The 14,627-nt window shown below is 47.9% G+C and overlaps 1 protein-coding gene across 2 annotated transcripts in view; it reads right to left on the bottom strand.

The window, feature by feature from the left end:
* kcnd1 (potassium voltage-gated channel, Shal-related subfamily, member 1) overlaps window positions 1-14,137 on the bottom strand; it is a 58,672-nt gene extending 44,535 nt beyond the window's left edge. The window contains exons 1-2 of one of the 2 annotated variants that reach the window (XM_077004081.1): window positions 13,600-14,137; window positions 10,505-12,450 (exon numbers count right to left, since the gene is read on the bottom strand). In XM_077004081.1, coding sequence (XP_076860196.1) covers window positions 10,505-11,619 — 1,115 coding nt within the window. In that variant the 5' untranslated portion in view covers window positions 11,620-12,450; window positions 13,600-14,137. The remainder of the gene's footprint in view (window positions 1-10,504; window positions 12,451-13,599) is intronic. The other variant, XM_077004083.1, reaches the window with a different exon arrangement.
* Between the last annotated feature and the right edge of the window lie 490 nt (window positions 14,138-14,627).

The following is a 14,627-nucleotide window of genomic DNA, read 5'->3' as shown; positions in this document are numbered from 1 at the left end:
AAACAATCGAATGATAATCAAATCCATCATTGCTCATTTCTACAATTTCTACAAAAACAGCTTTTCCAGGTAGTCCAGTGGTACACCAGGTTTTGTCATATGACGGCAAAGATATAATTTCTAAACAACATAACTGAGAACATAAAAGTAGAGTTCCCTTAAACCATATTACCAAAAGATTGGTTTCCAAGTGTGCACTTTCATTCTGATCCAAATCCCAAAACAGCTAGTGCTGAATACCTGCCGCTGATTGGCTGACAGAAGAAAAGCAACTGCCAGGGGTATTCTCGAGGTGAGCAACAGCAAAAATAGATTAAGGCATACTTAATCATTTTGAGATATGCTAGGTAGAAAGGGTTAAACTCTTGCACTTGGCTAGCTAACTTCAAATATAACTGGATAGCAATTAGACATGAAATCAGTTATATTTAAGAGATGACATCAAGTTTTAAGTGTTGCCTTGGAGGAAATTTTTTTTTGTTTATTTAGTATTATTTAGAGTTTGCCATTAGTTCTTATAGATAGTACAATATTGTGACATGTCATTTCTACAAGCTGTTGTGTAACATAAGCTCTGAAGAACTTAGAAATCTGTCAAAAAAACATTTATACTGAACAGCCACATCCAAAATAAATGGATTTATGCTACAGTTACTTCCCACCAAGGAACTTGATTGGACAAGATGTTCCCTGAATGGTGATACAGAACATAATATGCCACCAAATCAAATGTCAACAGACCCTTATTTCGCTGGTAATGCTCAGTAATTGGAAACATACAGAAAAAAAACTAAATTATACAAATGTAGCTACCCTGCGGTAATGTGAACTACAAATGTTTTTGCGTTGCTTGGCGAAGTTGCTTATTTGAGCTAGATTGTCATGTTGCAGGATCCGTCCACAAGCGATAACCTAGCCCTGACTCTCCCTCACGCCTTCCCTTTGCCCCGCCCTTTTATCCTCTGACCCGCCCCTTTATAATCCCCCCTCCCCCCCATTACACACAGGTGACAGCAAGTGAGATCAAAATGTGTTTTGGACAAAGTTTCTTTGCAAAAATCTTTGCAAACAAATCTTTGGTCCTCGCTGATATAATAACTTGACCAGTTTTCTTGCATATATACTTGCATGTTCATGCATATTCATTCATTCTCTTTTTTTATTTCTCATTTTGTTTGCCAGTTGTTGTTTTTTTTTTACTTCTTTAGAGTAAAAAAAAAGAAAGAAAAAATGACAAGATAGTGTTTTTGAAATAGTTGCATATAAAATGCAAAATAAATGATATATAAATTGATCATGAGGCCTGTCTTTCACACATTGTGGTAGGCGAGACCACCTGTTTTGGGCTTATCTTTTATAGCCGAGTTGCTTCTTTTGGGCTTGGTTTCATAGACCTGGCCGCTTGCATCTCCCGTGACATCTGGCAACACTGCTGTGAGCTGCTGGCTGTCGGGTTAAGTAAGACTGGTCATGGATGGAGTCACATATGACTCACACTCCTTATATGGGCCCCAGTCTAGAGGGATGTAGGTCATATAGTGTGTGGGGGATTCCCAAAAGGAACTTGTCAGTTTGTCAAATGGAAGTGGATGACAAGTTTTTATTAACATTGAGTTATCCTAGGCCAACAAACACAGGTGCTAAATTCCTTTGAATGTGTCAACCTAATGAATTTTACATCCTTTTTTGCAGCTGAGCAACACTTATGCAGCTTACTGAAACTTCTAGGTACATAGCATCATTTGAGGGCTTATTTTTTTCTGTAATGACATGCATTGGGAGACATCACCACCAATCCGATCAAACGATTTTGCAATGGGAGACATCACCACCAATCTGATCCCATGATACTGTAATGCAGCGTTTCTCAAAGTGTGGGGCGCTTTGAGAAACGGGTATTGCAGGTGGGGCGCAAGCAATTGGAAGATATGAACCTGTTTAAGCCTGTCGTTTTAATGCCTGTTCGGTTTTCATAAGCCCCGGATGTTTAAAATGTCTGCGGAACAGTGGGTGCATCTCAATTCAGGGGCTGTAGCCCACGAAGTGCGCATTTGTAGGCCGGTTAGGTCACTGCGCCGCGCCGAAGGCTGTCCCAATTCGTGGGCTCTTTCTTATGCGGCCGACGAATGTAGCCTTCAAAACCCTGAAAACGAAGGATGCATTCGCGTCCCACGATATCCCAGGATTTATTGCTATATGAATAATAAACAACATGCCAATTGTTAAAATATCATATAAAAAAATACGGTTTCTGGCTCCATTTTGTCAGACAGCTCGCTAACACGTATGTAACACGTATGTAACGGGGCAGAGCGTGGTCACGCAAACATACGTCTTGCGAAGACTAGACTGTTTTATTTAACAGCCGTGAGATGCAGCCTACCCGGCCTTCGAAGTGTGTGGCCTCCGTGGGCTGCGGTCTACGCGGTCTACGTAGGCTGCAGCCCATGAATTGAGATGAACCCAGAGTGAACCAGGGCTAGATTTGGCCCTTTAATGAATTTGTACCGGCCCCCCCAGTCAATAAATTACGTTCGCCATCCCCGTCAACAATTACGTTCGCCACCACCCCCCCCACCCCCAGTCAACTAATCACGTTCGCCACCCCCTGCCCCCACCGTCAACAAATTATGTTCGCCACCCGTTCGTGGGGCGTGGAATTTCCCCTTCTTCTGAGGTGGGGAATGATAGAAAAAATTTGAGAACCACTGCTGTAATGGGAGACATCGCCACCAATCCGATCCCATGATATTAAAATCGTTCATATATATTCGACTGCTCTTCTCCATAACATGATTAATGGGAAATGGAAGGTACAACTCATGTCAGGATCCATCAATAGATCAATAGATGGGAACAGCTCATTACAGATCAACACTTACATCTAACCTATAGTGTAGTATAGTAAGAGAAGGTCAACACCAAGATTTTGTAGAGTCCCACATAACCACACACACACACACACACACACACACACACACACACACACACACACACGAGAACACAAACAGAAATTGTGCTGGGGTTTGGAGAATGAAACCCTTACAACAAAAGTCAATCCATTTCTCCATCAAGACTTCCTTCTGCCCCAACACCCTGTTGGTGAAACGAACTTGCATTGGCTGTCCAATAAGCAGAGTTGCTTGCTGTCTTCAAACTCCGACGAAGGAGTTTTGGAAAGCACTTAAACATAATCAAGAATTTTAAACGATTTTGTATTTGCCATTGCCCTGACCTGAGGTGCAGTCTTGCGTGAGGTAATTACTTTTGAATCAGTGCTTATTGAATTAGTTTCTGTTGGATTGTGTTGTATCCTGTAGTTCTGTATTGTACTGTATTTACTGTATTGTGCTGTATTACAATCTAGATTTCAACAATGACACCTGATTCTGGCATTGTTTTGGGTAAAAGTAATTTTTGGACACTAACCTATCTGTGATCATTAAGGATTTTTTGAGTAGATGACTAAAACACTTTTGTAAGTCTTTCTGAACAGCGTCTGTTAAATGTCATAAATGCAAATGTAATGATCACACCTCTCAAAAACACTTTAAACATGATCTAATTTGTCGACCTCTACAAAGAGACATTCAATCATTCCCTCCGCCAGTGTTCTTCCTGAAACCTCACCGAAAATCCTGGAGCCAATTATGACAGTCATCCTCCGCCCCCCAGGGGAGCTGTAATCGCGTGCGCTGCCCCAAATCCATAAACATTACATCACTAATGTGGCACTCTGTGCACTCATCTAGGCAGACAAACAAACAAAAAAAAGAAAAGAAAGAAAAAGATTTCGAGGAAAGGGAAACAAAAAGCTGCATTTGCCCCAAGGTGCCCCTGCCCTGCCAGCCTGTGCCAAACAGACTTCTTGCCCCATTTGACGTGCTTCGGGTCCACCCGTCACTCTTTAAATCACTCGCCACCGGGCCAGTGCCCGAAATCCTGTGTTACTCCTCTGTGCCAAGCTTCGTCCTTTATTTACCAGGCCCGCATGGCCCTCTGGGTCTCGCGTTGTTCAAGGACGGTGCTTCTCCCAGAAGATGCTTATATAAGCCACCGGCAGATGGTGAGAGAAGAGAGACCGGAGACTCAGGGGAGAAGCTGTGCAAGAGGACTAAAGACCGCATGTCCTCCAGTGAAGGAGAGAGTTTGGCTCCAATTCCCCAATCAGAATTTCCCAGGAGACAGCAAGACACATCGGGCGCCATCGAGGATCTGAGAGAGCGGGCGTTCATTTAATTACACAACAGAATTAAAGCAACAGTGAACGTTTCTGTACACAGATTATGACGTCTATTTGTTGACCGACAAAACTTTGTAACTTTATGAAGACAGTTTGGTAATATACGATTCATTCAGCCACTTTCAAATGCTGGGGCTCAGCTTTCCAGACCCAGATTAGGCCTAAAATTAGACTAAAAACTATTTCCAATAGTAATTCACCAAAGGCACTACAGCTAGGTTTAACCCACAGAACTACAAGAAATCTGCTGTAATTTGTTACGTAACCCTTCTCTTAATAACAACTATTGCTCATAATAGTCGAAGAGACTGTAAAGTTGGTGTCCAGTCTGGGATCTTGGGAATGAGGTAAAGATAACAGGTCGTCTCATTGAGGATTCTAATTATTAATCTGCCAACATATAGCATGATCAGAATTCCATTCCCAAAACAATCTTCAAAGATTTTATTTATTTCTTTTGCCACTTTGATTAGCGGACATCATTTGCCATTGTGTTCCTGTTCACTAACACAAAGTGAAATGCTTAGACAGGATTTCAGCAGCGTGCAGTTTTAACGGCTGCGCCTGTCTAACCCATTAATGCATCTGGTGACCTTTGTGCTGTGTCAGCAGGAACACACACACGTGCACACAGACATACAAATGCGTTCATTCATTGAGATGAGGCCCTCATTAGCATGCTGTCTCAGCCTTACAACCTGCCAGATCCATTTATATGGAAACCTGCTCACATAAAAACGTGCACAGTTGTAACAATTACTGTGGCTTCGTTCTTTTCTATTGTAATTCTTAAATACCTACATCAACAAAAAATCCATGAAACCAAGCAGGTGATTTTACTTGGTCGACCAAGTGACATTACTCTGAAATGATGGCACTCTTACTATGACAAATTGACACTATTGCGTTCAGCAAATTCTGTAGCTGGTCACTGCAACTCAGCCAAACATTTTTAAAATTATTACACAGAGCACTGAGACGGTAACCTGGGTCTGTCCTCACCATCATTACCCTACTGAGGTCAGTCATAGAAAGGACGAACAGTCACTGGCCCATAATCAATCGTATACATGTCTGCGTCTGCCTCAGGCAAAAGCCCATTAGTCTACACCCCAAGTTCGTTTAGGAGTCCTGCAGCAGGCTTGGGGTCCCGTGCTGAACCCAGCGTTCCTGCACCACGCTGGGGGTTCTGCACCAGGCTATGGACCCCGCGGCAGTGATAAACCCCACAGAGGAGCTGCTTTTAAGGGCACGGCAAGGGCTCTCGTCAGCCTCTACATCACACGTCTGAGCTCCGGCCCCCAGGGCCAAAGCCTCATGGATCAGCGCACCTCTTGCTCAAACACACCTGCCACAAATCATCCCTGTAGTTATAGAGGCCCTTTGAGGACCGAATCAGGCATTCTGGAGAAAGATAAAAACTGATTCACACATCTTTATCTCTTAAGTGATGTGGTGTATTTCTATAAAAATTACGTGATATGAAAGCCAGCGTTCTGTACTGCTTATAGACCCAAAGTGCTTGATGAATCAGAGGACCATATTTCTAATCCCTCTGTCGCAAAACATCATCATTGATCTGGGGGCAAAAAATAAAGTCAACGGCTTCAACATTATATGGTACAACGTTTTCACTGTTGGCGGAGAGGGTGAGCCAGTTATCTGTCCCACGCAGTGACAGCATGGACAACTGTCCACTTCTGGACCCCTAACTGTGACAGCATGGACAACTGTCCACTTCTGGACCCCTAACTGTGACAGCATGGACAACTGTCCACTTCTGGACCCCTAACTGTGACAGCATGGACAACTGTCCACTTCTGGACCCCTAACTGACGTATGACACCACTGGGACTCCATCCCTGACGTGTGTGGTATTCTGCAGCAGACCAGCAACCAGCATGCTGAAAGGACATTGGCTGAAAATGGATTTCTGTTCATGGCCTCTTATCATTGTGTTCCTGAGATGATACACAATAATGCACCAGCAAAAAGTGCAAAATAAGGTGTTTTGCCTGACTGTCATCCAACTGCAACTGTGCATTTAACTGTGCACGCTATGAAAGGTAATCATGCAAACAGGATGATGTATGAGGTAAAAACAGAATACTTAATACCCTGCTCTTGACTACTACATGATAAACTGAACCATTATGATTGATGTTACAATTCATTTATAGCCCGGCACATAATGTATGGTCAGATTAAGGCCCTTGCTAAGAAATGGATTGTAGTCATTAACACTAATGTGAGTTTGATATCTAAACCAACCAAATTAATCATAATGTCTCATTGTAACTTAGAATTCACCATTCAAACTAAAAGGAGCTGGAAAGGACAGCAAAAGTTTAAAAAAATTCAAGTTAATTGTGGCCCATGTGTGCATGAACCCATGTTATATCCTGATATAATATTGTTATAATATATGCTACTTTTTAATAATTATTTACAAGCAAGAGTGCTTCTTCTCCAAAGCCCAAAATATATCATCCATATCACACACCATATGAAGGTGGAGCAGTTCCTCACTGTAGCTGCACACACATACAGAACATTAACATACAAGCACCAGTCTCCTTTCATTTCTTACTCTCTCTCACTGACTTTCTGTCTCTCATGCACACACACACACACACACGCACACACACACACACACGCGCACGCACGCACGCGCACGCACGCACGCACGCACACGCGCGCACGCACGCACACACACACACACACACACACGCGCACGCACGCACGCACGCACACACACACACACACACGCGCGCACGCACGCACGCACACGCACGCGCAGCCGCACCCTAGTTTCTCAGCTGTTGTGACACAGCATTCAACCCCCAGTTTGTCCATCACTGAGAGGGATTGTGCTGTGTCAGTGAAAGTGAGAGGCGTGGGCTCTGCCCACTTTCGTTCTGTGCAAAGATACAACTCAGCCCCCCCCCCACCCCCCCCACCCCCCCCCCCAACACCCGGGAGCATCTGCTTAACCCCTAATCACCACCAATAATGTGACAGGCCACTGTAATTCACCCCACGTGGGCGTTAAACAGACTGCCATGTTTACTCTCACACTGGAGGGAAGCCGGACGCAGCCTGACATAGACAAAGGAGAAAAGATTCATCCTCAAACTAACACCTCCCTCCAAACCCCCATACCACCCAACCCCCCATACCACCCACCAACCCCCCCATACCACCCAACCCCCCATACCACCCACCAACCCCCCCATACCACCCACCAACCCTCCCATACCACCCACCAACCCCCCCATACCACCCACCAACCCTCCCATACCACCCACCAACCCCCCCATACCACCCACCAACCCCCATACCACCCACCAACCCCCCCCCCCCCCCCCCCATACCACCCACCAACCCTCCCATACCACCCACCAACCCCCCACACCACCCACCAACCCTCCCATACCACCCACCAACCCCCCCATACCACCCACCAACCCCCCCCCATACCACCCACCAACCCCCCCATACCACCCACCAACCCCCCACACCACCCACCAACCCTCCCACACCACCCACCAACCCCCCACACCACCCACCAACCCCCCCATACCACCCACCAACCCCCCATACCACCCACCAACCCCCCACACCACACACCAACCCTCCCATACCACCCACCAACCCTCCCATACCACCCACCAACCCCCCCATACCACCCACCAACCCTCCCATACCACCCACCAACCCTCCCATACCACTCACCAACCCCCCCATACCACCCACCAACCCCCATACCACCCACCAACCCCCCCATACCACCCACCAACCCTCCCATACCACCCACCAACACCCCCATACCACCCACCAACCCTCCCATACCACCCACCAACCCCCCCATACCACCCACCAACCCCCATACCACCCCTCCAACCCCCCATACCACCCACCAACCCCCCATACCACCCACCAACCCCCCCATACCACCCACCAACCCTCCCATACCACCCACCAACCCTCCCCCATACCACCCACCAACCCCCCCATACCACCCACCAACCCCCCCACACCACCCACCAACCCCCCCATACCACCAACCCCCCCCCCCCATACCACCCACCAACCCCCCCACACCACCCACCAACCCCCCCACACCACCCACCAACCCCCCCCCCCCCCCCCATACCACCCACCAACCCCCATACCACCCACCAACCCCCATACCACCCCTCCAACCCCCCATACCACCCACCAACCCCCATACCACCCACCAACCCCCCCATACCACCCACTAACCCCCCCATACCACCCCTCCAACCCCCCATACCACCTACCAACCCCCCATACCACCCACCAACCCCCATACCACCCCTCCAACCCCCCATACCACCCACCAACCCCCATACCACCCACCAACCCCCCCATACCACCCACTAACCCCCCATACCACCCCTCCAACCCCCCATACCACCCACCAACCCCCCCACACCACCCACCAACCCCCATACCACCCCTCCAACCCCCATACCACCCACCAACCCCCCATACCACCCACCTACCCCCATACCACCCCTCCAACCCCCCATACCACCCACCAACCCCCATACCACCCACCAACCCCCTCATACCACCCACTAACCCCCCATACCACCCCTCCAACCCCCCATACCACCCACCAACCCCCATACCACCCACCAACCCCCCCACACCACCCACCAACCCTCCCATACCACCCACCAACCCCCATACCACCCCACCAACCCCCCATACCACCCACCAACCCCCCATACCACCCACCTACCCCCATACCACCCACCAACCCCCCCACACCACACACCAACCCCCATACCACCCCTCCAACTCCCCATACCACCCACCAACCCCCCACCCCATCTCCCAACCCTATCCCCCTCAACCCCAGCCCCCAAACCTATCCTACCATTTCTCTCACTGAACCAGCGCTCTGCTTTTCAAGAATTCAGATTCATAGCCGTTCTGCACCAAAGCAGAAGGCCGTAATGAGATCAGGAAGCAGGTGCATCTGAGGAAATGTGGACTGTGCTGAATGCTCTATAGAGCCTTTAGGTCCAGAGCTGAATGACACTGGAGGCTGTGCACTGCGCAACTGATAATAATAACATTAAACAGAAATAAAAATGCAATGAGAAACAGGTCAGTATGTATTGTAGCTTACCAGCCCAGATTCCTATGAAAAATGCATACATAACATGTAATATGTAATGCATATGTAGCATGTAATATGTAACGCATACATAGCATGTAATAAGCAATGCATACATAGCATGTCATATGTAATGCATATGTGGCATGTAATATGTAATGCATACATAGTTCATAATATGTAATACAAATGTAACATGTAATATGTAATGCATACATAGTTCATAATATGTAATGCAAATGTAATATGTAATATGTAATGCATACATAGCATGTAATACGTGCAGCAACCAGGAAAAAAAATCACTAGTTCTAACAGAATGCATCATGGGATGTGAGAAGTGCCTACTAAGCGTCCCTGGCTAATTCCTGGACTTCTGCATGATGGGTGTTTGAGCACAGAGACGCTTACTGGTCTCATTTTAGATTAATAAAATCAGAGAGACACAGTGCAGCTTCTCCAGTTCTGCACTTTCCATCTGACTCAAATGCACAGAAGTTAAAATAATCAGGCAGAAAAACAGAATCTCCAGGATTACACGTATGAAGATATGTGAGCATATATTTGATTCCTCAGCTTAAATAACAGAAAGGCCGCTTATGCGTATCACATAAGTACAGGCACCACCCTACATATACAGTATATTATACTTCATAAGTCACTGTAGAACTTTCTGGACAAGTGTGTAAGGACATCGTCAGCAGCATGCATGGGAAATGAGGCTGTAAGTGGATTTCAGCACAGGGGAATTTTCCAAAGAGTCCTTAATGGATCTCATCGGCTTTTTTTTTCTTTTTTTTGCAAGCCCTCACACCGCTGCCATGCAGGCTGTGCGGCTCGAAGGCTGCCGAACGCCGTGACACGTGCGTATGTGCGGGTGCAGCACAAGTCGGAGGTGAGGGGGGGTGGTCCCATGGGGCCATGCAGGCATGTAGTTCAGAGTTCTCCACGCTCTAATGATCATGATAAGGACTCAGAGAGTGTGAGAGCTGGGTTTGGTGAAGCAGGAAGCTGGTTCCGTCTTCCTCTGCTCCCCACGCCACCAACACCTCCACTCTCACTGATACTTCACACGACAGCCGGAAACAGACAAAAACAGACCGTCTTACCCCAGTGTCGTCATGGTGACGATGGTGTACCAGAAGGAGGCTGGGATGCTGGTGAAGTTGGTCTCGTCTGTGCCTTTCTCGGCGTAGAACATGACGGTGGCGAAGATGATGATGGCCATGGTGAGGGAGAAGAGCAGGAAGCCCAGCTCGGAGGCGCAGCTCTTCAGCGTGTAGCCCAGGATGCGCAAGCCCTGCGAGTGGCGGGAGAACTTGAAGATGCGGAAGACGCGGAAGACGCGCAGCGTGACGAAGGCGCCACTCACGTCCTCGTTCTCCGGCATGACCAGGCCGATGTAGTAGGGCAGGATGGCCACCACGTCGATGACGCTCATCACCGAGCGCATGAACTTACAGCGGCTGGGCGCGGCGAAGAGACGCATCAGGTACTCGAAGGTGAAGATGAGCACGCACGCCGTGTCCATGCAGAAGAAGGCCACGTCGTACTTCTCCCCGCACGGCAGGTTCTTCACGCTGCCTTTGACCGGCGGGCACGGCACCGTCTCCACCACGTTGGCGATGACCGACACAGCGATGAAGAAACCTGTGACGTAGTAGAAGACCAGCGCCATGGTGCTCGTGTGCGGGTTTTCGAAAGCCCGCCACAGGCGCTCACGAGGCGTGCTATTTGGGGGAAGGGGCGTGTCCGTAGCCATCTCCGCCTCCGTGTCCTCGGCCAACCGCTCCTGGTTTTCCTTCTTGCGGTCGCGGTACTCTTCCATGCAGCAGTCTCCGATGATGTCCGGCACTATGCCGTAAAAGGCCAGCTCCTCGTCGAAGGCCTGGATACACTCTTGCCGCGGGTAGTGCAGTTTGCCCGTACGGTAGAAGTTCAGAATGTGGCGGAACATCTCCGGGTCCCTGTCAAAGAAATATTCCTGAGTGTCCTCGTTGTAGAAGAATTCCTTTTCCGAGCTTCCCAACAAAGTGTCAGGGTAGCGGTCCAGGGTGTTTTTCCAGGTCTGGAAGCGAAGCCCACTCACGTTAACGATCAGAATCTCATCGGTTCGCCGCTTCTTGTCCACGGGTGGCTTGGGCATGGTGTTTTTGGCCAGAGGAAGCCAGCCCACCGCAGCTGCCCGAGCAAACGGCAACCATGTTGCCACGCCGGCAGCCATCTTTGTTTTGGTGACTTTAGAGGTCTTGCTACAGCAGCCAGGTGAACGTAGAGGGTGATGATGTGCCCTGAGGTGGTTTCTTCCAACCTTTTCGAAGCAAGAGGAACAGAAAAGGAATTTCCAAACTAACCATCCGAGCTGTTGGCTTCAACGGCCTGATCCAGTTGGTTTATCTTTCTCTTTCAGCTTGTCTGTCCACTTTGTTCACAGGGGACGGGTCCTGTGGGGCGAGGGGGTCATGCGCCCAATCTGCTGTCATCATCAGGGAAAAGTCGTCCAACAGTTCCACGGGACTACAGAAGACACACGTGACGCCATACTAGTCACACCATGAGTCTGTGAACCAAAAAAAAAAAAAAAAACGAAACTAAAAAAGGTTCTAAAGCAGACCCCGTCTGGAAGTGCAAGCTGAGCCCTCAACCCTTTTCTTGCCGAGAAGAGCTTCTGTGTCGTGGTATTATTCATAAAAGCAGCCCGAGCACCTACGGCTTAAATCTGCCGGTTCTTGCTCACAGATTCTGCCTAAAGAAGACAGATGTGGTGGGGCACACTTCAGGTTTGCATTAAATTGTCACAACAGTCTCTGAAATTGCAAGATAGGCATATCGTTCTCTGTTTGCCGCTACTCTCTCTCTCACTCCCTCTCTCTCTGCTCCCCCCTCCTCTTGTTCTCTGTGTTGCTTTAGAGCTTTGACCGCAAGCGTCTCCCTCCTGTTACTAGCGAGCTGGAAGCAGCTCTCCGCTATCACGGTTGAGGCCGATGAGACTTCTGAATGGAAGGCAAGAGATCAAAGGCGCTTCTATTCCATACACGGCGTTTCCTTTACGTCCCTGTCAGAATGAAACACAACAAAAGCTCAGAGACTGTACAGCAGTGACTTCTAAAGCCCGTGAGAGCATTCGTGACTGCGGGACGCCTGTGCCTTTCGCAGCCTTGTTTGAATAAACAGGCTTCAGAGTCCGTTTACGAAACGCGTCTCGTGGGTAACGTTAAACTTTCTAAAGGTTTACTCATGCACAAACACAAAGAAAAACAGGTGTTTTTTTTTTCTTTAACAAAATATCCGTTACAAAGGTTTTATATTGAGTCAAGATCTCTGAGGTTGAGGTTATGCTCATTAGTCAATAAGAAGTAAAGTATCTGCCCATCTCTGTTTAAATATACTGTAGAAATATACAGGAAAGGTACATAATATGTAACATAACAGTAATACACGATAGTCACGATTTCCATTTATTGCTGTTAGTACACTAAAAACCACATTCCCAAAAAAATAGACAATAGGTTCTGATCAAAAAACAAGTTTTCCTCATTTTCAGATCATCCTGTTGCACAGTGACTATACATAAACAAATCAACTACCAGAAATACCATCTAAAAAAGTGGTTAAAGTGTTTATAGACAGAACCAGGACTGGCAACACTGTCTAATGTTCAGAGGTCTGAGAAAGTCTTACTGAAGGACACATGAGCGAGCCCATGACTCAACCCAGTGCACACACCACACATTCAATCAAAATCTATCAAATATCAATCAAAAATCAATATTGCCTTACGCCACCTTCCCTCAATCACACACCATGAGACACATGTAGAGTTCACAGGAGTGAACGTGCAGATTCAAGCAAAAGTGCACAGCACACGACTGCTGAAATGTCCTCGCTCTCTCTCCTCCACCGGGGTGATTCTGCTTATGCAGCTCCCACACAAGGTCTTCCCAAGACAGAGCTTGTTGCTTGGCACTTTGTAGTCATTAAATTCCTGACATTTTGCAAGAAAGTCAACACACAACACCCTTGCTTAAAGATCCACAAACTGTGGAGTGAATTAAATCAGTGGTGGAGGAGCAGAAGAAGAGAGGAGCTCTCACTCGTCTGTAACGAAGTTACCAGCAGCCAACACGCTCTATAACTCAGGGCTCTAACGGGCGTCTCTCATGAGCAAGAGTCTATTTTTAATCTTAATAAGGATCATAGTTACCTCCCGCTACAGAAGAGGATCTAGAATGGATGATGGATCCTGCGTGACAGAAAGCAGATGAAAGAAAGAAAGAAACTGCAAAACAAAGAGAGAGCGTGGAGGGGAGAGGCAACCCTCTGCAGCAGAGCCGGCATATCACGTACAGGCTGGAGGAGAAGTGACTGTAATGCTTAGTCCTTCTAGCCTCTCTCTCTTTGGCTCTTTCCCTCTCTCTTTTGCGCTCGCTCGCTCTCTCTCTCTCTCCCTCTCCCTCTCTCTCTTTGGCTCTTTCCCTCTCTCTTTTGCGCTCGCTCTCTCTCTCTCTCTCTGTTTGGCTCTTTCCCTCTCTCTTTTGCGCTCGCTCTCTCTCTCCCTCTCCCTCTCTCTCTTTGGCTCTTTCCCTCTCTCTTTTGCGCTCGCTCTCTCTCTCTCTCTCTGTTTGGCTCTTTCCCTCTCTCTTTTGCGCTCGCTCTCTCTCTCCCTCTCCCTCTCTCTCTCTCTCTCTCTCTCTCTCCCTCCCTCTCTCTCTCTCTCCCCCTACTCTCCTCCACTTGTGCTGCTCCACTTCTGCACTGACTCTTGGGCACTCCGATTGGCTTGCTCAACCCCCACCCACCCTCTACCTCTATCTCTCTCTCTCACTCACTCTCTCTCTCTCTCTCACACACACACACGCGCACATACACACACACACACACACACACACACACACACACACACACACACACACACAGGCTTTCTCCCGCTCTTACACTCACATATCCATCTAATGCTCAACTGGCAAATGTGCCACATCCTACAAAAGAGTGAGAGAAAATGGAACAGGTTTCATACAACATACAGCAAACTTCCAAGCTGAGGCTGTAACTAGTATATGGGTTGAAAATGACCTGCTTAGGGTAACAAACCTGAATTATTAGACCATTAGACTTTGTAGCAGAACTCCCACAATGGTATTAAGAAACATCTTCAGTCTTTGGATCTCTCCTGATCTCCTCGCATTCAACTTCAGCGTAACCTGTTGTGGTTTGAGTCTGTACTGGTCTCTC

The sequence above is a fragment of the Brachyhypopomus gauderio genome, chromosome 4 (genome assembly GCF_052324685.1).
Source record: "Brachyhypopomus gauderio isolate BG-103 chromosome 4, BGAUD_0.2, whole genome shotgun sequence".
Classification (NCBI taxonomy): domain Eukaryota; kingdom Metazoa; phylum Chordata; class Actinopteri; order Gymnotiformes; family Hypopomidae; genus Brachyhypopomus; species Brachyhypopomus gauderio.
The sequence above is the reverse complement of the archived record's forward strand: the minus strand, read 5'-3'. Positions and strand labels throughout refer to the sequence as shown.